The sequence below is a fragment of the Mus caroli genome, chromosome 14 (genome assembly GCF_900094665.2).
Source record: "Mus caroli chromosome 14, CAROLI_EIJ_v1.1, whole genome shotgun sequence".
NCBI classification, from domain to species: domain Eukaryota; kingdom Metazoa; phylum Chordata; class Mammalia; order Rodentia; family Muridae; genus Mus; species Mus caroli.
Genome location: NC_034583.1, coordinates 27098998 through 27123644, shown reverse-complemented (window position 1 = coordinate 27123644; position 24647 = coordinate 27098998). Strand labels below are relative to the sequence as shown.

Genomic DNA, 24647 nt, shown 5'->3' with positions numbered 1-24647 from the left:
ACACAAATAAACAAATCAATGTTTTGTTTTGTTTTTTAATTAGCAGTGTAGTGGTGGTATACACCTTTAATCCCAGCACTTGGGAGGCAGAGGCAGACAGAGTTCAAGGCCAGCCTGGTCTACAGAATGAGTTTGAGAACAACAAAGGCACAGAGAAACCTTGTCTTGCCCCTCCCCCACCCCCCAAAAAAACCGCTAATATGTAGCAATACCAGAGCTCAGTTGCTTCAAAGAGTTGCCTCTCATCTCCTAACTCTAGGAGACAAGAAAACAAGTTTGATGGACCTGCCATACCCTGCACACCCTCACCCTACCGTGTGCCTGGCCCTGACTCATCACCACTGAGTATTTCAGAAGTGAACCAATACCTCTGCCAACCATCTCCTAGGCGCCTCTGGGGGTCTTGAATTCCAGAGGAGTCTCTAGAGAAGCTTGGTGAGGTAAAGGCCAGAAAGAAGCAGCAGTGAGTTAGAGGAAGCCACAAGACTGACAGAGACAAGACCAGAAAAGATCAGAGGCTCACTGGGGAGGGGTGAGGTAGACCCATGCCTGCCCTTGGGGACCAGATTCAGTGATTACTGCACAGCTTCAGACACGCTAATTAACTTGCGGCTCCCAGGGGCGGGCGTCACTCCTGCCGCACTGATGACTACTGAGCCCTCACAGAACTAGTCATAGGGTGCACACCAGGGAAGAAAGGCAGAGCTCTTGGCTCCTGCTAGGCAGGATGGCTGCCTTGAGAGCCCTAGTGGGCAGTATGGAGGCCAGCTATGCCCTGCTGAGGAACCCACAAGAATGGAAGAGAATGAGTGGAGGCAGACAGCATTGAGCCAGAGACCAGGAGGCAACACTGGGAAGAAGGTGACCTCAGGAAAATGTGAACTCAGGTAGGATTACCCAAGATGCACCAGGGACCTTCCAAAGGGTTACAGGACAACATCCTCGGCCTGGGTGTGGCAATCAGCACAGATACTCAGTCCCCCACACCACCCACATTGACTGAGCTCCTGCCGTCTTCCTAGTGCAGTGCTGGAGAAAAAAGACCCCCAAAGACAAAGACAATCTCTGGCCTCCTAAGGCATCGTGAGAATGGGTACAAGCATCCAAGCAGTTCAAGGACAGTGATGTTGACAGGGTGGCAGGAAGTAAGGTAAAATTCAAAATGGAGGCTAAGGAAGGCAAAGGAGATGTGCCCAGAGCAAGAGGAGAATGAGCCACACAGACAGGAGAGGGGACACCCAGGAGCCTCTCGGGGACTCTAAGTGAGACCTGTGAAGAACAGGACAAAACCTAAACTTTAGGATGAGTGAGAATGGAAGCTAGATATGCAGAAAGCACACAACACTGATCCGACCAAACCAGGAAGCCCCAAAAGAGGGTAGTGACATCTTCTAAAGGCTGGAGGGATGGACGTAAGGACAGAGGCAGGAGAAGCCCCTGCTGATACACATACCGAGGACCTGTCACAAGAGTGGGAGCCTAGTGTGTCCTGAAAGAATGCAGGCAAACACCAGCATTCACCCTGTCCTTGGGATGCACCTATGGGCCAAATGGCAGGGAAGAGGGAAGGAGCTAGCCCCCTGTTTGAAGGCTTCTAGGCATAGAAACTGGCGTGAAAACTTAAGGCGTCTGCCTAGCAGGGACAACCCTGGAGGGAAGACCAGAAGTGGCCGAGGAAGAACGGGAATGAACACTCTGCCTCCCAGGGGGCCACACAACTCCATCCTCCTAACCTAGAACCAGAGGTCGCCTCCGGCGATTGATTCTGTTTTTCCTGTCCAGCCTCAGCAGACAATTCCAGGGTCACCATTCCAATCCTGACTCATGAAGGACAGACAGGCCTCAGGCTCAGCAAGCCCCAGTGAACACACATACACACGCACACACGCACACATACATACACACACACACATATACACACATGTGCACACATACACTCACACGCATACATGCACACACACATACACACACATATACACACATGTGCACACATACACTCACACACATGCAAACGCACACATACATGCACACACACATATACACACATGTGCACACATACACTGACACACATACACACACACATGCACACACATAAACACACACACATGCATGTGCACACACACACACTCCTGCCTTATTTCCTGAGGGACACACACTTCCTGGCCTTTGCACATGCCATTTCCCTACCCCTATTTGCTGTCCTACCTTGCCCCTGGCAAAGCCCTGCTTGTCCTCTAAGCCTCAGTCCCTGCCCTAGGGAATGTCCCTGAATGCCTAGGTTCATCCTCCCAACATAATCCTCTTACACACAAGAAGAGGACTCTGGCAACAGGAAATCCTTCTGCCAGCACTGGAGCCAACTGCCACAGACATGCTAATGGGTGCCCAGGCCTCCTGCTGTCCACTAAACAAGATCTATGACAGAGAAGACCTACCCCATGTCCACGGTGCCCTCCATAAACAAGGCAGTGCTAGCCATTGTGGTTCCAACACATGTCCACCCCACAGCCTGAGCGTCAGCCCCTCTCAGCTCCTTCCAAGGCTTCTTCCTCACCAGCTGGAAATGCCAGACAGACACATGGTACGAAACCATGTGTGGTAAAACCTCACTCACATTTTGCAATCTGTGGTCTCTCATGGCAGGCTCAGCAACTGTGGAGATGTTGCCCGGCAGTGGGTGTCAGGTGGAGGTGGGCCCAGCCCCCATTCCCATCCCCACCTTCCCATGCAGGCACCTTAAGTTTGAGCTGGGGGCCTACACATCTCTGAGCCACATCCTTCTTTTCAAGGAGCCTCTATTTAGAGGACTAGATCCCAAGATCAGCTACAAGGAGGCTTGGCCAAGGAGCCCACACCACGGTCCAACTTTAGAATACTAACTCTGGTTCTATCAAGGAATGAGAGAAGGCTTTGTCACAGGGTTCAATATGATCTCAATCTCGTCCGCTCCTGCCTATTTCTGAGACCCTGAGAAATTCTGTTCTTTTCCCCATAGCACTGGTAAGAAGCCTTAGCCAATAAGGGCTCTCAGCCAAAAAAGAGGTACAAGAAGTGAGTGCTGGAGAAGGGAGAGACTGATCAGCCCCCACATTGGACAGCATATTCTTCTAAGCTGCGTGCAGGTCTTCTACAGTGCCGCAGTCAGCATAAGAAACCAGACTGGATAAGCAACTCTCCAAGACCAGAGATCTCTAACATTGGTCATCAGCATGTCAGCTCAAATCCAGAAAAGCCAAGGAAAGAAACAAGTGAAAATGGAGGTTGATACCTCCTCATCAATACCATATAAACACACACACTCAGGTCCTTGCCCGACAGCCACTAAGACACAAGGAGCTTTTTCTATTGATTCAGTTGGCCTCACTAGAACAGCCCCACCTAGAGGAATAGCCTGCAACCCTCGGGATGGTCTGTGGTGCAGTAGGCAGGAAGAGTCAGGGTGCGGGTCTGATCCTCAGCCTGGGTAGGCCAGCCTCTGAGGACAGAGGGGAGGGCAGACCTGAGAGAGGCCAAGCCCAACCCCCAGGAAGCCTTGTGGAGTGCATGCAGCTCCCCTTCCCAGTGGCATCCTGGCAGGGTGGTGATGCACCCACTGCATTTTACTAGCGGACACTGGCAGTGGAGCCCAGCAGCCAATCCTGTCAGCACTGACAACTGAGAAGTCTTATCTTTGAGTCATACATGTGTTTGTTTCTCTATAAAGTATAAAGCGTGAGTCCTTTAAGAATAAAGTCTATGGAAGTATCCAGAAGTATCCAGGTTCAGGGCAAAGACCACTGTGGGGACTCAGAAAATGGATGGGTGGATGGATGGGTGGATGGATGGATGGATGGATGGATGGATGGACGGGCAAATTACTTTCCTTGTTCTTGCTGCTGCTACTTCTGCTGGTTAGTTGGTTTTGGTTGGTTCTGGTTGGGTTTGGATTTGGGGGTTTTGTTGCTGTTTGGTTTGGTATTTTGAGACAGGGTCTTACTATGTTACTGACCTGGAACTTTCTATGTGCATCAGGTTGGCTTCAACTTGCAACAACCCTGCCACTGCCTCCTGCTACCATCCAGCTATACTTCCTTGTCCTCTTTCCCCCATTTTCATATGCGTGGGGGTGGTGTGCATACATGTGTGGTGTATGCAGATGTGCACACATGTGTGTGGGCTTGTGTGGGGGTACATGTGCACATGGGTGCACATGCATGTAGAGGCCGGAGGTTGATGTCAGGAATCTCCCTCGGTCACTTCTCTACTTCATGCACCAAGACAAGGCTTCTCAGTCAAACAGAGCGCTCACCTACATAGCTAGTCTTGCAGGCCAGCTTGCTCTGGGTACACCCGTCTCTGAAACCCGAGGCTGGAATTCCAGGCAGCTGTTATGCCCACTGGCATTCCATGGATTCTGAGGAGCCAAACTCTGGTCCTTATGTGTGTGCAGCAGTGCTTAGCCAACTCCTCCCCTCTAGTGTTATCACTGCAGGATCAACAAAGGACACCACATGTGGCCTTAGCTACATGGACGCACCAGACATCACCAAGGCACTCCAAAGCAGGCTCTGAAGAGGACCTAGCAGATCTCAGCTTAGCAAAGTCCAGGTCCTCAAGCTGGAGTTTCTCCAGACATTTCTGCCTTCTTTGAACATAAGTGAACCTCCCAATACTCAGCTTAAACTGTGGCTCATCTTCTGGATTTCTATATATAAAAAATAAATCATCTAACAAAAAAATCTGTATCTACAGTATATAGAACAAAGGAAGATTTCAAAGCCCATTAACTCACAGAGATGCTATGTTACTAGGAGAATATGGGCTGTATAATTAAAACAATTTAAATCCGATTACAAAGAGACAGTGGGCTTTACTGCCTGCCATCATCTCACTAAGGAAAAGAAAACCAATATCTTGCAGGTTTTTAGGTTTCTATAAGCTCATGAATTAGAACACACTTTTTACCACTGTTCCATGTTGCTGACAAGATAAGAGACCATCCTTGAAGTAGTAGGTCTTTATAGAGATCTGCTAGGTGTGCCTGGTGGCCAAGGTCCTTAAGTTAAAGTCCACGTGACCCTAATGTGAGCGTACCCTCTGAAAATCCCAGTCTTGGAGCTTCTGGCTCCTGATCCTGGCTCCCACATCCTCTACTGAGCCACCGAGCCCTGTGTCTGCTGAGGGAAAACTGGCAAGACCAAATGACAGCTGATGGCCCAGACAGGGACAGGGATCCTAACGTGTAGAGCAGAACTGTGCATTTCAGTCTGAAATGGGGCACATGTGCAGCTGTGACGCAGGGGAACAGTGACAACCTCATTAGCCACACAACTATAGGGAGCCAGGGAAAGGTGCCATGTGACCAGCCCTGCCCTCAGCATCCTGCCGCTCCAGCATGAAAAGCAGCTACTGACTGGCTAGAAGCAACAGCCAGGAAGCTATCACACAAGAGCTGGGCCGTCCAGACCTGTTCCATCAGGTTCTCCAGGTGAAGCCTGGATCCTGACCCTTGTCTGATTCCCCAAAGCTGAGGCATGAGCCTGCAGAGCCCACACATACTTGGCACAGTATCTGGTACAGGCCCAACCCCTCAGATACATGTAGATAGGGAATGAATGGTCATATACTATGTGCATGCAGTAGATATTCCCTTCCTCTCAAAACCATTCTTCAAAGTAGACATGGAAATTCCACGTCACAGACATTTAGACTGAGGCTCAAAACCTAAGGGCACATGCAACGAATCATACAGCCACAAGAGGCAGAGGAAGGATTCTGCCTGGTGTCAAAGGCCACTCATGAGTCTCATACCACCCCACCTTCCCCCAGACCCCCAATGAGCTTACACCAAACCACGTCTAGGGAAGGATCGTGTATGAGCAAGTGCCAGCAATACCATCTGATGCCAAGGGAGAATGAAGCAGAAGGCCCTCCTAAATTAGCCTCTTTTAGACCCAGTAACACTTGTAGGACATGCTCTCCACATCCCGAGAAGCCTCTGTTCTGATTATTGAAGTTCTACATCAGATCTTCCCCATAAGCCTGGCCGATTTCAGGTCTTGTAACTTTTGAGGCCCACAGAGATCCATCTGGTCCACTCTGATCTGCTGCCATGGTACTGAGCAGCATATAGGTAGGCCAGGCAACACCTCACCTCTGTTCACCAAGGGCACCAGTCACACGACTGAGGAGGGGATCTCAAGCTACTGGCCAGCCCCACATGAGTTAGAGAGTGCCTCCTCTTTCTTTGCCCTGATGGATAATCCAAGCGGCACCATGCATGGCTCCCTGAAGGGCCCAGTTGTCTATGACTTTCTCTCATGCCAGATCACACTACCTTTTGCACAGACCATGTGCCACAGACTGCCATTGGTGCATCTGAGCTGTTATCTCTGGCTCTGGTCTGAGTGAAGAAAAGCCCCAGGCTGTGATGTCGTACACAATGCAGATTCCCTTGTCAGAAGCTAATACTATCTTCCACACAATGCATAGTATGAGACTTTGAGTGCAGCCCAGTAGAACAGAGCAGGAGGGTGAAACAGAGACAGGATTGGAGCTACCTCACCCACTACCTGGACTTGGGTAAGTTTGTAGCTCTAGTCCAGTTCTCAAAGCAGGGTGGCCAGGCAGCGTTCCCAGAACAGCCTGAAGTCCGCTCCTCTCCCCGCCCTATGGGGGACAAGGAAGCTATAGGCATGGGAAGTGGGAGATAGCCACTAGGGTGGGCATAGGTCCCGCAGAAATCCTGGGACCCACCCAGTACTGGAGATCTAACTCAGGGCGCCAGACATGCTAAGCATTCTACTACTGAGCCAAGTCTCCAGACCTCGTTACTTTTTGAAACAGAGTCTCACTAAGTTGCCCAGCACTAAGTTGCCCGGCTGACATCGAACTTGGCAGTCCTCACACCTCAGCCTCCTGAGTAGCTGGGGTTCCTGGCCTGCTGGCCTCCTTCTCTCATGACATGCCACTCTCTTGGCTGGCTTTGCTGCCCACACCACATTCTGCTCTGTGGTTGCAGCTCACAGAGTAGACAGCTAGGAGGACCTGGCTCTGGTCACTATTGAACATGCCATGTGTCTGAAAACAGGATCTGCAGACTGGAGGCTACCCTTGGCCCTCTTACTTGCCAGAGGAGACCCCACTTCTTTCCAGTCCATGGCCACCTACTTTCTGTGCTGACCTGATCTGTTTAATTAGGTGAAGAAGTCACCCTCTGCCTTTTGCGTCCTGCAATAGTCCACTTCTCAGGGTCCTCAGCGGCCCTCGAAAGTGTCCCCGGGATAGGCAGTGTCCTCAGGATCAATAGGACACACAGGCCCAGGGCAAGGCCTAGTCTCTTTGAGCTTCTCTTTATACCTTAGAATCTGCAGGGAGCTACCAGGATGGGCCATTCAGGGGGAGAGAACAGAGAAAAGAGTCACTCAGGTGAGGAGGCTGAGATCGGGGCCAAAGGCAATGGTTGCAGGTGCAATATGAAGCAAGGGACAAGGATATGATACCCAGACCCAGTGCCCTGACCTGAAAATGGGCTTCATGACACAAAGCCGGTCCCAGAAGAAGGGGGTTCTTACAGTAGCCCTGAGGGCAGTGAGCTTTCAGCCCGTCTGCTGTTAGAACCGGGGTCCAGAGGGCAGATGAGCCCACCATTCAGGGCTCTTCAGGATTGAGGCTCTGAGGTGCCCTTCGCCTGCCTAGCCCGAAGGTTTCCTCCCTATTCCTACTCCAACCCAACTGCTCAGCTGACTGTACCCCAAATGCCCCCCTCACAATGCCTCCTGGCCCACAAGCTAGCACGATGTCTCTGCTCCAAAGACCATCTTTATCCGCCCACCTCTGTCCTCCCAGATCTGTGTTTCCAGCCCTGCCTGACCCAGAAGAGGTCTCACAGCAGCATACCTGGGTCCCCTGGGGCCCACTGAGCAGGAACATCCAGCTGTTCGTGCAATACAGGCACATCCCATGGCTCCACATCTGTTCCCTTTAACTTGACATCCCTCGGGTAAGACAACACTGTTGCCTCATGGGCCCACCAGCTCCTCTTTTCCTTGGGTGCCCCACCCAGTTCTGCTGAATCCCTCTTATGCTCAGCCCAGGAGATGGAGTGGTGGTGCACAAGCCTGGCCAAGAAGAAGCGATTACACATCTCCAGCACTCGAATTGATTTGGGAGGAACTGACTAGCCCCTTGCCGTACAAACAGCCATCGTAAGTCCCTGAGGAGGCTTATGGTAAATAATCCCCCATAATCCCCTTCCTGCCATGAGGAGAGACCAGGGCTGAGCTGAGTAGATATCAACCTACAGTGGCCAGGATGGTGTCTAGGAAGGAAGCCCATCCAGGGGATAGCAGGGGGAAGAGCTGGAAGATGAATACCATCTAGGCTCTGAATCTATCCATGCCTGAAGAACAGTCTCTTTGGCTGCAGTGACCTAATAGACATGCCTCTTTGCCTAGCCCGTCTGAGGGCTCCTGACACCTGCAAAACAAGGACGACTAAGAGGGTGCTTTCAGACCCATGTCAGAATTCACGCATTAAAGGGAGAAATATGGGAGGGCCTTGTTGCTCCAGAGAACACACGCATGGAACTTCCTCATGGGCCATGAAAAGCCCACTCACTCCACCCAGCCTAGGATGCCATGCCCTCTCCACAATCCTGATGGGTCCCCGGCAGCATGCCATCAGTTAGGCTCCCTGGGAAGGGTGTTTCTGGGGACAGCAACCTCTATACTCAATCACTAGGTTCCTAGCACTTCTACACACATGTTAGGTAAGCTTTCAGATTCTTAAAGCAATCTATTAACAAAGGTAGCACTGTTCCCATTTCACAGGCCAAAAGCTGAGGCTCAGCAAGTTCAGTCCCTTGACAAGGCACATCAGGAGCACTGTGTGCTAAAAGGGACACTGACAAATACATCCGTTAGCAAAAGAAACGCAGGTAGTACTAGCCAGGCTCCAGAGCCTGGGCTAGAAAACATGCAAGGATCACGGTAACGGTCTTTGGATGTTGAAAGGCTATAGTGAGGAGACAAGCCCAGCATAAACTTGGGTCAGAAATGTGCATCACCTACCCCTGAGGGATACAGGTCATTCACTGTGCACCAAACATTTTGTGTGTGTGTTTTGGTTTGGTTTTGGTTGGTTTTTGTTTTGTTTTTTTTTTGTTTGTTTGATTTGTTTTGTTTTTGAGAGATTCAGGCTCCAAGGCCCTAAAACAGGAGAGTGGGCTGTCGCTGCTGTCACAAGACACCACAGACTGTATGCCTTAAGCAGCATAAATGTTCCCTCATAACTCTACAGGCTCAAAGCCCAAGATCAAGGTGTCAGCATAACGGCTTCTGAGAGGGCCCTTCTCCTGGCTGGTCGATAGTCACCTCTCACTGTATCCTTACAAAAGAGAAATAGAGACTCTTGACTCTAGTGTCTCTCCTTACAAGAAGACACCATTGAGACAAACCCTGTCCAGAGCTCAGAGCTCAGAGAGGTACCAGCACCTAGCATTTTTCCAGCTAGACAGAAGACAGAAGCAAGATTCCGGGGTCACCCTCTGCCACCCCAGGATGCTGGGAACAGGAGATGGGCCAGGGAGAGAGAGCCCTCTTCCCAGATCATGAAGGTGAGGCCCAGAGGAAAAAAGTGACCCTTACAAGACCAGGAATCCAACTGGTCCGAGGTGATGGTTCTGACTTTTATTGCTGTGACAAACACTTGGCAAAGGAGCTGGGGGAGGATTCAATTCATTATTTCACAGATTTCAGTCAATGGTCACTTGGCTCTGTTTCTCCTGGGGCCATACACGGTAAGGTAAGTACTGCCTGCGTATGTATCTTTTGCTAACAGACGTATTTGTCAGAGCTGGCAAGCTCTGTGTGGAAGAGCTAAGTGGCTCATGTCAAGGCATGCAGGAAGCAGAGAAAGAGTCTTGGGAGAAATTATGCCTTTCCAGGGCACACCCACAATGACCTATCTCCTCCGCCTAAGTCTCACCTCCTGCTTCTCACCACCTCCCACAACACCATACCAAGTGTGACTCCATCCACGCTGAGAATCACAGCTCTTCAGAGTTAATCACTTCCCAAAAGACCATCCACTGACAACCACGCCCCACACATGAGCCCGGGAGGGTGCACTTCAGATACCAGTCATAACATTGAAGATTCAGACGCAAACATACCTCTGTCCACCAACCAAAGCAAGGCCTATAGCCGGCTCCTACAGGGCTGAGCCAGCCGGGCCCATAGCAGCCACTCTGCACTCTGAGCAAACATGGCTACCATAAGGTTACAATGCTATGCAATTATAGGCAGAATACCCAGAGCCCAGACCTGCACAGATGGCTCCACACTGCCTCTAATCATGTTGTCAGCGCTGACCTCCTTCACTATTCTCCTGGGACACCCAGGAAGGCTGAAGTTCAACTTCAAGACACTAGCCTCCGCTGATAGATATGACACAGGGGATGCAGCCCACAACAACAGCACAGAGTAAAGCCTACAGCTGACTTGGGGACCACTACAACACTCATCCTTTCTCTACCTAGCAGCTGCCCAGTGCCTGACCCCTAGCCTAGGATCTTAGTATATTTTCTTACCATCCTATGGCTGGCCTCTACATCAATACCCAACTGACAGTGGGGACAATTGAGATGAGCAGCTAGAGTCACAGCCGAGCAGGGATAGAAGCCTCAGTCCACCTGAAGGAGCACGTGAGGCACCTGTCATCTCCCGGGCTACATCTATTCCTGGGTAGAGTAGAAGGGACAGGCAAGGCACAGCTGTGAACAGGTGCAGGGCAGGTGGCACCGCATCTGCAGGTGCTGGCTGCCTGGCTGGGCTCTGGCAATAACAATGTGAAGGCAGCAACCTGGAAAGGCAGGATTAGCCAGGGCCAATAGCTGGAAGAGGACCCGAGGCCCAGCAGACTGGGAACCTGCCCCATCCGCTGCCCACAACCAGGTAAAAAGATGTCTATTGATCACTCCTAGCCCCAAGCCTGAGCTTCAGGATGGGGAGAACGCTGGGCCTGTCCGCAGCCTATGAAATGGGAAACTGTTTAGAGACAGAAAGGGGAAACCCCAGAGAATGGGACACTGACAAGCTGTCAGAGAGGACAGCGCCCCAGAGAAAGGACTGTCACCAACCAGTAGCAGGTTAATGTTAACTGTCAACTTGGCAGAATCTAGACTCGCTTGGGAGAGGGGCCTCTGGGCCTGACTGGGAGGGCTTGATTTGACGGTGTTAATTGATGTGGGAAACTTCTCTTTAGTTGTGGGTGGGACTTGTGCTGTGTGCTGGAGGGCTAGCTGAGCAGTAACAGGCATGCCTTCGCTGCTCTCTTCTGATTACACATGCCATGTGACCCGCTCCCTCAAGCTCCTGCCATGCCATGTGACTTCCCCACCAGGGTGGACCGTAAATTGTGAGCCAGAAAATCCCTTTCCTCCTCAAACTGATTGTGTCAATACTGTATCACAACATGGAAAGAAGAGACAGGTCGAGGGCTGAGGCTGTAGGAAGTCTGGGCACAGGTGTGTCCCTGCTGGTGGCCCCAATGGTGGCCCCAATGGTGGCCCCAATGGTGGCCAGGCCTGGAGCAGGTTTACTTTTTGTTTTATTTTATTGTTATATAAAACTCTGTAGTTATTGCACTTATATACATTGAAGGGTGTTTAAATGGAGCTAATTGCACAATGTATTACCCAAAAAATGTCCGTAATGAGAACACTTAATATCTACCCTTATCCTTTCCCAAGAACACAGTGGACCACCATTAACCATAGTCCCCGCCCTGTACCGCAGACCTCTTACTCCTCTTATTCAGCTGTAATTACGTCTCTTCACACCAGCATCTCCCTGTCTCCTCCTACCACCCCAGCCTCTCACAGGCATGGCCCTGAGTAGAATATCCAAAAGAACTCACATCTATGCATTAGACTAAATCAGACTAGGAGTGTTTTAGAAGTGGTGCAGAACCAACACTTCAGCTTTTGAGTCAATACTGTTTTCTAGAGAACTGGGTTAGCCAGTTTGTTAACTGTGATGAAACGCCTGACAGAAACAGTTTATAGGAGTGGGGATTTACTAGGACCAGCAGAGGGCCCTGTTACCCTCAGGGCTAGGGCAAGACAGGGCATCCTGATAGAAGCACATGGTGAAGCTAACTGCCTACCTCCTGCCGGGAAGGAAGTGAAAGAGAGAGAAGGAAGAGAGGACCCGGTTTCTCTTTTGAGAGCACACTCTCAAACACTAGAGATCTCCCACTTGACCACATATCCTGCAGGTCCCACCAGGCCCCCAAAGCACCAGGTGCAGACCTTAAAGGAAAGGCAACAGCATTGAAGGAACAAGGTCTGGGCCTTGACCTGGCAACTACAAGACTTACAACAGTCTCTCTGCCCTGCCTGCTCTACGAGATGTGACTGAGAGCACTCAGGGACAGTTATGAAGGTCTCCAAGAAAATCCTGGAGAAGTGGCCCTGGTGCCATTGTGAGAGTTGGAGGATGCCCCACACACATGCGGACACAGACATGTTCAGAGGCAGCGTGGATGGTCTCGCTAGACTGTGACCTCCTACTACATACCTGGCATAAGACACCCTCAGGCTGGCTGTCAAGTAAGCCTAGCATGCCAATCTGGAGGGCAGAACAGGGGTCAGAAACTTATCTGAGTCTAACCCCAAAGCATGAGATGAATGGGGCAGCCACACAGCCTATAAAATGAGAGGGGGTATGGACTCACATGTATGCATTTAGATACATTTGCTCCCATCACACTGGTCCATATGTGTGTGCACACTCACTGAAATTATCCCAGTGATCATTGGGTAAGAACCCTAAAGCCTGGGAGGAAAGCTGGAGAAAAGCCAGTGGTGAATCCAGAGAGGGTTACACAGTTCCAGGTACCTAGTCAGACTCTAGCAAGGAGCCCTGTGCACCTGCAGCCTTGGCACACGTCCTCGGAGTTGAAGCATCACAGACAACACTACTGCAAGGCCAGGAAAAGCATCTCCTCCTAGGCCCGGGGCACCAAAGCAAGACTGACCATAGTGGGCTTTAGGTAGACAGAGGGGAAGATGGGACAGGGACGGGAGCCTTCTTCCACACACAAAGAGGCTGGAACCTGAGCAGCAGCCCACACTTGCAGTGAGGCTGGTCAAACAGGCGTTTCTTCCATGCACTTCCTTATGTGAAAGCAGCCTCCAGGTCCAGAAAGGGAGTCGATTGCCATGCCGGAGCACATGGGAGTATGTATGTAGAGGAACCCACCAGTTCTATAGGTGATACCTGCAGAACACTTCTGCAGAATGAAAACCCAGCCACACATCCCAAAATACTCTAGCAACTTGGGATGAGCCCAGAGACCCAGCAAGAAGGCAGCAAGCAATGCAGCAGCCTAACGAAATGGAAAGGAAGTAGAGGTCTACAACACGCCCTGGCCCTCACAGGCACACAGAGGCTGCACACTAGTGGCCCACAAAGTCATTCAGATCCTAGTCCCCAGGGCTGGGACTTTGCGGGCTATGTGGCACGGAAGATGGGCTATTGATAGAATTAAGTTTTCAAATCAGCTAACCTTAAAATGAGGATGTCACTCTTGATTATCCCCAGAAGAGAGAGGTGGGGTCAGATGACACCATGTGAAAAGAACCCGGTTCACTGCTGTGAGTTTTGGAGAAGAATCGTGGAGCCCAGAGCTGGGGAAGAAGCAGCGCTGCTGGGAAAGCAGAAAAGGCAGCGACACGGTTCTGTGCCAGAGTAACCCTAAGGGATCATCCATGCCAGCACCCGGGCCTCAGCCCGGTGAATCCACATCAGGCAGTGGGTCCTAGAGACAACTTTTTGATGGCATAGATGCCAAGCAATGTCTCCAGCATCTTGAAGATGCCCTGGGGGGGGGGGGGGCAGATGTGGCCTCAGTGGAACCTGTAATTCTGAGTAGAATTAGAAGAGGACATAGTAGGGGGGAGAGAGAGAGAGAGAGAGAGAGAGAGAGAGAGAGAGAGAGAGAGAGAGAGAGAGAGAGAGAGAGAGAGAGAGAGAGATCACCAGAACTCAATAACAATGTGGCAAGTGACAAGTGAGGGTCAGAGTGCCCACCAGGAAGATGCTGAGGGTAAGCTTATATCAGACCTTCAGTGCATGGCTACCTATGCACTTCCTGTATTTTTTTAAATCATATTACTTTCATTCTGCCAACAATAAACTATACTTAAGTAATTTTACCTTTTTTTAGTTTTTGAATGTGGTGTTAAGCATTGGGCTCCTGCTACCACACACAGTAGGTGGGCACTCTATGCCATCCCCAGGCTGCTGCTACCACACATAGTAGGTGAGAACTCTGTGCCATCCCCGCTCTTTACTTTGTCTCCCCCAAACATGCTTCTCCTTTTTTTGAAACAAAGTCTTATGTAGCCCCAGCTGGTATCAAGCTCACTTCTTAGCTGAGGATAAGCCTTACCTTCTGACCTTGCTCTTACCTCCCAAGTGTTCTGATTATAGGTATATGCAACACGACACTTGGTTTGTGTGGTCTGAGGGTTAAACGGGGGGGGGGGGGGCTCTGAGCAGTCCAGACAAGCACTCTCCTAACTGGGGACATCTCCAGCCCCTTTTACCTGGTCTTCCTAATGTACTCTCATGCTCCTGGTAACTAGAGAATATTGTACTTTCCTTCCCGCATCCTGCCTTGCTGTGACAGATACATCCACAGCACACCCAATGGCTCACATCTCTTACTCACAATAAAAGATAATTTCGTGGAAGGAGACTCACGTTCAAGCCAGCTCTTTTATGGATGTGCATAATCTTCTGCTTGAGCAGACACTGAAAAACAGTGTGACTTTTTCAACACATTAGCATCTTTTCTCATACTTGTCTTGTAGAACACAAGTTCTTGTACTTGTTAATGCAAACTTTACCAATCAAAGATGCAACATTTTAGAGCCTTAACTGTCCTCCTGTGCTGTTGTTTATTCATTTTAGACACTCAGAAAATACATATTCTATATACTATCCTAAAAGACAGTATTTGGACGGAGTTTGTAAGACCAGCCTGCGGAAATCATAGGTATAAAAATTAGGGCCAGAACATCCAAGGAGAGGATCTTGTTTTCTTCATAAATACTTAAATATGTATATCTCAGCATAAATGATGACTTTCTTGAATGAATGAGTGAGTGAATGAGTGAATGAGTGACCATGCATACCAGGTAACACATACAGGCACTACAAGTAATGTTTACAATTAGATCATGGATGCTTCAGAAAAAGCCAGTTAATAGCACATGGAACAGGATGGGAGCCCTCTTCATTTATAAAACACAATGGAAGAAAAAAAAGACTGGAAGAAACTAGTTCAGTAGAATTCGGGGGTGGGGTTGTTTGGCTTCTTGCTGCTTTCTGTGCCTTCCAGGTTTTATGTAATAAGCATGTGCTGGCCTCTTTCTCTCCTACATTTTAAAAGTAACACACGTTCATTGTAGCCATGCATTCCTTTAGTAGCTGGGGGCTTGGGGTAAAAGCTAAAGAACGAAAAGGTCATTTAGGGTCCTCCCTCAAGGAATTCACTAGCTGAAGAAACTATGTGGCTGAAAATATCAACAGCCCTAAGAGACGCTGAGGAAAAAGTCATAGCTGGGTCAGGGAATAGGGAGGGAATTAGTGTTTACTGAACACCAACCTCGGGCCTTATGCAGGCAATTTATACATGTCTCATCTCATCTAATCCTTCCAATGGTCCCAAGAGGCAGCAACTACAATTATTCCCTTTTAACAGATCTAGAAGCAGCAGCTCAGCACAGGGTCAAGGCTCCCCCAGATCATGCAATCAGAGAGGCAGGCTCTCTGCTAGCTTTCTCTGGGCTCCAGCATTCAGGCCTCCAGCCCTGGGTCACCACAACGCTGTCTCTCAAATCACAACAAAGCATCGAGCAATCCCAGACCCCTTGCTGGGGACACACTGAGCACTTGTCTTCTCTAACGTGAAGACTGAATCCCAGCATGCCCTTGCTCTCCATCCCCCAAATACTGTCTTCTGCAATAAGTGTCCATGCTCAGGAGAAAAAGCTGAGATAGTCATCCAGCTAGAGCCAGCTACTGGGCAGACAAGTACCCCATAGAACACAGCCAAGAAAGGAGACCCAGTGAGCTGAATACTTGCTCCACAGGCACAAGGCCAGGGGGAGGAGGCTGCTAAGCATTGCTCGGCTTCTCCCAGGGCCTCCAGGGATAGCTCCTCCCTTCCCTTCTAGGCACCAGGAGCTATGCAGAGTCAGGGAATGGATAACAAGGTGGATTTCAGCCTGTGCCATTTCCCACGGTTGAAAGTGCATGCCAGCTTTAACCACTACACACCAAATTAGCAGCAGGCCCTGGCTGGGGTTCTTTACCTAGAAACCGCCTACCCAATCCTCAGTATCTAACCCACTCATTCCAGATGTGCAGAAACACTCCCAGACCCTTCTGAGAGTGTCCTCTTACCATTCTTGGAGACTGAGACATTTTTCCAGTTACACAAAAAAAGAAACTAGTGACCATTTAAAAAGCAAACAAACAAACAAACAAACCCATGTCTAAGCCAGTAAAAGGCCCTGGCTGGAGCCTTTCTTGCCAAGAAGAAATTGCACTTGGGGCTTGAAGGTCAAATGGCACCTAGCTCTGCGTTGTCTGTTGTTTAGATTGTTCCACTGGTTGGCAAGTAAAAGACCAGGATTGAGAGCCAAGTGTGGTGCTGGAGGAAGGCTGGCCTCTGATGCTAGCACTCAGGAGGATGAAGTAAAAGAAGAGCCTGAGCTACCGAGCAAATCCCTGCCTCAAAAACACCCCTCGCCCCAAAGTTCTATTTTGCAACTGAAGTACAGACCTGGACAGTCAGTCTCCTTTTTCTTGTTTCTTGTTTCTTTTTTTAAGGAAGCTTTGTCCGGATGCCCAGAGTAGCCACTTGTTATGTGGGCATACTAAGCGCACAACGGTGCCTTGTTTTCTTTCTTAGAGATTTATTTGTTTTATGTATATGAGAACCCCATCTTCAGACACACCAGAAGAGGGCATTGGATCCCACTACAGATGGTTGTGGGCCACCATGTGGTTGCTGGGATTTGAATTCAGGATCTCTGGAAGAGCAGCCAGTGCTCTTAACTTCTTCAGCTCCATGAGGCGTCTCTTAAAAATTTGTTTTTCATTAAAAAAAAAAGGCGCATCTACAATACTAGGACTTTTCCTGCCACCAAGGCACAAATCACCTGAAGCTGTGTGACAGCTGTTTCATCAACAGAGATGACCTCTCCAGGGACCCTGTTGCACAGTTCATCCATGTATGCATCCTGCCTCCAGTTAAAACCCTGTGTAAGATTGTCACCTTCAGTCCCCAGGGTCCTTCTGGTAGAGATAGCTGTGCTCTACACCATGAAGAAAGTCACCAGAACCTGCAACCATAGTCGAGGTGTGCTAATCTGATAGAGGCCACAGACAGAGGTCCCAAGGAGTCATGATGAGAACACACCCACAAAAATAACTGCGGTCAGAGGGCAACTGGAGACAGATTGTGGGATGGGGCCACATAAGAAGGACAGGCACTACCCCATGACTCTACTTCAGAGGACATAAGACAACAGACCTCTGCTGGAGCCGGAAGCAGCACTTCACAGTCTTTTATGTATGTGTGAGTATTTTGCCTGAACACATAAGTGCATCACATTTGCGCAGGTACCAGCAGAGGCCAGAAGAGGGTGTACTTCTAGACCTGAAGTTACAGGCAGTGGTGAGATACCATATGGGTGGTAGTAATCAAACCAGGGTCCTCTTCAAGAGTGGGAAGTGTTATTAATTACTGAGCCACCTCACCGGCCCCACAGATCTCAGAATAAAACAACACCAGTCTCTCCCTACCCACCACCACCTCCATTCAGCTCTTGAGACTGAAGATTTGGGCATTTAAAACATCCTCCACCCTTTGAGTCTTACAGCCAGGCAGTCCCTCCCCAAGAGCTGCCCCCTTCTCATCCTTTGCTGTAGTTAAAACCAGAAGGCCCTCAAAGTCCTCCCCCATGCTGTGTGAAGATCCCAGCACTGTAGACTACATCCATCCATCCATCCGTGGCTCACCGATCTTGAGGGTTACCAGGTAGACAGTATATAACCCAAAGCAACAGGCAGACCCTAGGCCCAGCAAGCCCAGGGAGAAACTGACAGCTGAGCTCCCTGCCCTGTAGCCCCGCCAGTTCTGGGAAGAAGTCCCTACATGCTATGCTTTCTACTGTACCCCTGTATCAGAGGCACTCCGAAGCACTAGCACCACAACAGAGCCTTATTTGTTGTAAAGAAGACAAAGGAGAGCGGGGGGGGGGGGGGGGGAGAATATAGTTGAGCAGGCTCCTGCCAGGGCCTTGACCAGAAATCAACAACAAGAGAGAGAGGACACTTCAAGAGCCTCCAGCTGAGTAGGCTTGGAGGGAATGCATGAGAAGGAAAGACAGAGGGAGCTGCTGTCACTAATGTATCAGAAGACATCAGACAACGGACATCTGCGGATGCTAAAAGCAGTAGTAGGTCCCATTACTTAATGTATAGTATGTGTTTTGCCTGCACGCATGTAAGTACACTCCGCGAGTGCAGGTGCCAGAGGGAGCCAGCAAAGACTGGTGGCCTCACTGGCTGCCCACCTGTTGCCCCTGCCTCCGCGAATCCTAAGCGAGCTAGCCGCGGGGGAAAGACTGTTGCCCTGGGCAGCTAGTATTTTTCTGCCATCAGACCTAGTCCAGCTAGGCTCTTTTCCTGAGCGAACAGCGCCCACCTCCGGTCCAGGCGGCAACGTCTCCTAGGTCCACCGCGCAGGCACAAGCAAAGACGGGCTACTCCAAACACAGTGGAGAGAGGCAGAGAAGCTGAGGACCAGAGGGGCAGAAGCCTCTAGGACCCACAGAGTGTGCAACCGAGCGCTCTCCACAGGCTGTGCTACAGACAGGACACACAGGAAGAGCTCTGAGCTACGAGCTCCCGTGGGCTGCAGGGCACAAGAGGCTTCTGGGGAAGTGCACACGACAACAACGAGAACCCGACACGAAGACACACCCACCCACAAACACGCGAGAAACAAAGACCTCCCTGAGCCACACGCCTGCTCGGTGGCGGCGCAGAGCGCACACGCGCATCCACCTGGCCGGAAAGAAGCCGCACAGTCCTGCCAGGAGAGCCGTTTGAGGTGCATAGAGGCTCTCCGCTTGCCCAGACCGCACCAAGCCACCCTACCTTGCTAGGCCTGGGAGGACACGCCACCATGCCTGGCATAGCAGCCAAGTAAGTGCCCAGGAGGCTCTGTACAACGGATTGGGTAGCAACCCTGCCTGAACCCATTGCTGCACGGCCTCACTGCCTGCAGCCTAGTGACTCATGCATAGGCTCAGTGACCACTCACCTTCTTGCACCGCCTGGAACGGATTATTGGCCTCGATGACCTTGATGGAGTAGGTGATCTTCTCACTCTGCAGGATGTCATCATTGAGGCTCAGGTCTGATACAGCCAACTGGAACACCCTGTCGTCCTTGGCTGCGTTCTCCTCGAAGATGGCACCTGAGGAAGAAGAGGGGTCAAGACCAAGCCTGGAGAGGAACCCTTCCCATGTTCATTTAGCCCTAGGGTCAGACCACTGGGTACCACGTGGTGGGAGGACTGAGCTAGACTTTGGTTTGGTTTAGTTTATAATGCTTTGTTGAGACAGGTTCTCCTTCTGTGCCCCTAGATGCTTTGAATTCATGGTGATTCTTTATGCCTCAGCCTTCACAAGTAGAGAGATTTCAGGCATGAGGCACTAGCCTCAAGACTCTGTGCTGATTGTTGATTGGGTAGTTTAAACATCTCCCACCATAACCCAAACGGGGTGTGTTCCCCTCCCCACATCATACACATGCACGGTTGACATGAGTTACACATGCATAGCCCACATGCTACCATCAGGTCACGTGTGCTTCTTAAGCAAAGCACCTCATGTCCCAGCCATGACCCATACAGTAAGAGGCTGAGGTAGCCTCCTGCTCAGATGCACCTGATGTGGTCCCATAAATCCCATCCCAGGAACCAGAGTGAATTCTCCAAAATGATAAGGTTCCCCTATCCCAATTCCAGAATGGAGTGATGACTTTTTTTTTTCATTTGCATTCCCTGGCGAATGCAGAAGTGAAAAGGTGGTCCACGGCCGGCTTTCCTGCACCAAAGACTTTTTTTTTTTCTTTAAGCAGAAGGCATTGATAGCCAGAATCTTGTATGGTCAAGATGCTACCAGGCCTGGTGGCTCTGCTCTTCGCTTCTCACTTCCTCTTCCTGTATGTATGAAAGGGGTGGGGCTATATCCTAAACCCCTAGACATTCTGATCTAGCAAGACTGGAGAGTCCCAGAAGAAACCACTCTTGAATGGCCCTTCTAGAAGCAGGAACAGCCCATCCGGAGCTCTGGCAGACCTGACGCTCTCACTAGGCACACAGCTTCACTGACCCTGCCCCTATAGCGGAGATCAGTTGGACTGCTGCTCTGGGGTCCTCACTGATCCCCCACACACACACACAGCCCCTTTACCAGGCGCCGAGGGTCATTGCCAAGGTCCTATTGCTTGGCCTTATAATTGCCCTGGAGCTGAGAGCTGGGTAGGAAAAGGACTCGGCTCCCGAATTCCTCACTATACTGGAGCCGCAATGCTGACCGCGAGACCCACTCTGGATCCTGGGCGGGAAGCACGTTTGGATCCTGGCCCGGCACCGGCACCAGAGGGGAGGCCGCAGCCCTTGGAGTAGAGACTCTGTCCCTGTCATCCCCTCCATCTCCTGCTCCGCGGGTAACATCAGCCACGTTTCCTCACACCTCCCAACCCCCAGTTTATCCGTGTTAGCTGGTCTTTCCCAACTTCCGGAAAGGCGACTGCAGAGGGGCTCCCCCATAAGCGACCGCTGTTAGTCCCCCAACCGGGCCCAACTTCCCGAGAACCCAGCCATTCTGCTCCAAACTCCTGATCACTACCCCTCCTCCGATCTCCCCTTCCTCTGCTTTTCCTCTTCTTCCTCTCCATTCCAGCGCCCCCCACCCCACTATCCATGCTCCTTCCGTTCACCCCTACCATCCACACTGTACGCTGGCCCCAAGACTTATATCAGGCAGAAACTCTAGGACTGTCCAGGATTGGGCTGCAGTTGCCACAACCAGATACACACACACACACACAAACACACACACACACACCGAGAGCTACACAGACACACACCGGGAAACGGGCAAGCACTGTGTCCACTCTAACAGGCTGACAGAACGCGACAGTCGCACTAAGAAGCTCTGATGGCCCCACACACCCCAACGCCCTCTCACAGTGACACCAACCCCGTGCCAGGTGCATACACACTGGCACGCTGACAGCACCCATCCACAGACACACATGGTTCCGCTTTGGCCTCTTTGATCTTGCCCTGCCAACTTAGCTAGCCCCGAGCCCTATCCGACCCTGGCCCCAATGTTTAAGCTGTGACGAGGGGTCCAGCCCGCGGACAGCCCCGCCAGGGGCACGCATCTCGACAAGGGTCTACCCCAGGTTCCCCGCAGCCGCGGCCCTAAGTGTCGGCAGAGGCCGCGGGGCCCCGCGCACTGACAGGAGCCCCGGGGAGTAGCGAGGTGCCCGCAGGAGCGCCGAGCGGCCAGAGCACAGCTCCTCCGCGGGGCGGCGCGGGCCTTCGGGGGAACACCGACTGCCGAGCCCCTCGGCCCGGGGAGCCGCTAAGTTTGGACTCCGCGCATCATCGGCTCTATTAGGTGGCCCCCGCCCAGCCACGGTCCGTCTGCTCTCCCAGCTCACCGATGTGGATGATGGAGTCGGCCCGCACCGTAACGCACTGGCATATCCAGGGAAGAAGCCACAGCGTCAGCGCTTCCATGTCCCCCGGGCGCGCGGCTCATCCGCCCGGGCCCGGGGCGAGGCCGAGGGCAGCGCGGAGCGGGGAGGCGCCGGTCCCGGTGCAGTCCCGGGCCGCTCCCCGGGAGAGCCGAGCCCGCCCGTGCGTCTTCCCCCGCGCTCCCGCCCCTGCGCCCTGCGCCCGCCCCAACCCAGCCCAGCCCAGCCCAGCGCTCTCGGGCTCCCGCGCCGGCTCTGGTTGCGGTTGCGGCGGCGCTCGCAGCCCGAGCCCAGGCCGGCGCGGCGGGGGCGGCCCGCGGCTGTGGCGGCGGCGCTTCCAGCGGCTCGAGCGGCTCTGGGGGCGGCAGAGGCAGAGGCAGAGGCGGCGGCGGCCCGGCCCGCGCAGCGGCTCCGGGCTGGCTATGTGTCTGAGCCCAGGCGAGGAGCGAACTGCGGAGGACGCCCCCTCCCCTCCCCCTCCCCCTCGGCGGCGCTTCCCCTCCCCTCCCGCCCGCCTCCCTCCCCTCCGCCCTCCTCTCCACCACGTGACTGCGGAGCCTTAGCCTAGCCGCGCGCCGCTCGCCCGCTCGTTGCTCGGAGGGGGCGCCCGGTGCTCCGCGCTCCCGGCTGGGGGATGCTACGAGGACCGCACCACGGTGGGGACTTGGTCTGTCTGCGGCGAGCCTAGGCTTGGCCGTGTGGGCCCGGCCTCTGGGTTCGCTGGAGAAATGGAGGAGGCACAGCCATCGACTACCCTCGGGGAGGGGGAACTCGGAACTCGCTGGCGCTGGGGGACTTCAGCCGAGATTCTGCAGTCCTGTCCCTGGCCAGAAACGGACCAGGGGGTCTCGGAACCCGACCCCCGACTCTTGCAGCCTGCAGAGAGACTACAGACCGGGGCACCGAGCCAGGCATCGGGATGCTTAGCGGGCGGGCGGCGGGCTCGAACCCTGACTGTCCGGGTAGATTTCGGCGGGCGTCCATCCCCCGCCCCCGGGGCGGTGCACTGAGCCCGGAGTCGGGCAGGAGGCTCAGACTCTGAAGCCCAATTCATGGCCGGAAACCGGCGCAGCCGTGACCGCGGCGCCTGGACGTGAGGAGCCTTCCAAGCGGCCGGCGCTCTCAGACAGCGACCTGTACGAAGCCTTCTAGCGCGAGCCCGGGAGGAAAGCTCGTTCCCAGCCGCGGAAACAGAGCGGGGCTCCCGCCGCCTCCGGGTTCCCTGACTCTGGCTGACCACCCCAGTGAAGCTGCTGAGAGATTGGGGGGGGGGGGAATCGCAATCCGGTCTCACAATTCTCTCACCCAGGTCCTAGTTGGACGAGGCTCCACTTAACACACCTAAGATTTCAGGGAAACAGTTGAGCCCTCCAGGATTCTGATTCCCTCAGAAACCGGGTCCAGCTGAGCCAGGCAGAACTGGGCGCCAGGATGAGCACTGGGTTCAAAGAACCAAGATAGGCTCAGCTTTGCCTAGAGCTCCCAGCACCGTAGGAAAGGTTGAGAGCCATACAGGTCATAAAAAGATGTGGCGAGGACAGTTGAGGAGCTATGGGCCTGGGCTCTGGCCCAGCCTGAGGGAGAAAGGCAGCTATGGATTCCGGAAGAAGAAGATAGTTTCCAAAGGCTACTTGGGGAGGAGAAGCTTGCAGGCATTTGGTGCTGCTAGTGAGCCAAAAGAGGAAGAGAAGAAAGAACTGTGTGGGGAACGTGCATTTGTGTGTGTGTGTGAAGCTGCCAGCCACTGAGTTGTCACTGGCAAATTCTGCTTTTAAAGTGTTGGCGAGGAGTCTGTGCAGAGAGGCCAAAAGGGGCCTGGAAGCTGTTAGGCAGTGTCTCAGTTGACCAGAGGGGTAATGGGGCTATGCGACATCAAAGAGCACTGTTCTATGATGAGGGGACATGGTGAGCGCGGAAGAGAGAAAAGACCATGGCCCGCCCCGCGGGTGGGAGGGAGGCTGGGCTGCAGGACTAAGTGCGACCCTACACAACTTAACTTTTCAAGAAGGGTGCCACCACAGGACCCTGCGGTGGGAGGGGGGACGTGCCTATCCAGCTGATCCAAAATCACCACCTCTCCAGTTTTTCAGCCCTGCGAAGTTGCAGCGTTCCCTGGCTGAAAAGTTGTAGGGAAGTGGGAACTAAAGTCTCATCAGCTTCAGGATTTAACAATGTGGCTCCTCCTGTGGGGACTGACTCCATGGTGGAAAGACAGTAAGGAAGTGTGAACACAGGCACGCGGTCCAATCCTGGATGATGGAGTCACTATAGTTTGAGACCTGCAGGTCACATCTCAAGTTGGAGCCCCTGAAAATGTGTAGCCTGGAGAAATCTCCCCTCCTGAGCTGAGCACCCCTTGTCTTCAAACCCCGGGGTGCTACGGAGTCATTTGCCATCCCCGGGTAATCCAGAGAAGCTGGGGCCCATGAATCTGATCCACAGAACACTCCATACTAGAAGCCCAAGCTAGAAGGTCCTGCACACTCCATCCCTGGCCATTAGGGCAATTCTGCACAACTCTTACTTCTAGAGAAGTCCAGAGACCACAAGAGACCAAAGCAGACCCATCTCTAGGCAGGAGGACTGTGGTCTTGTCTCTGCTGCATGATGTTAGGATTGGCAGCAGCTCCCAGAGAGCAGGACTGGGGGCCATGCTCACCCAACCTTTGTTTCTAGCTGAGTTCAACTTTGACAAGTCCTTACCATCTCTGAGACTGCAAAACTCCTTCCTCAAAATCAGGTGTCTTTTTCTTTCCTTTCTCTCTCTCTCTCTCTCTCTCTCTCTCTCTCTCTCTCTCTCTCTCT

At 52.3% G+C, this 24647-nt stretch overlaps 1 protein-coding gene across 1 annotated transcript in view; it reads right to left on the bottom strand.

Moving 5' to 3' along the window:
- Grid1 (glutamate ionotropic receptor delta type subunit 1) overlaps window positions 1–22294 on the bottom strand; it is a 733627-nt gene extending 711333 nt beyond the window's left edge. Inside the window, exons 1-2 of the mRNA XM_021181815.2 lie at window positions 21807–22294; window positions 19390–19545 (exon numbers count right to left, since the gene is read on the bottom strand). Coding sequence (XP_021037474.1) covers window positions 19390–19545; window positions 21807–21885 — 235 coding nt within the window. The 5' untranslated portion in view covers window positions 21886–22294. The remainder of the gene's footprint in view (window positions 1–19389; window positions 19546–21806) is intronic.
- Between the last annotated feature and the right edge of the window lie 2353 nt (window positions 22295–24647).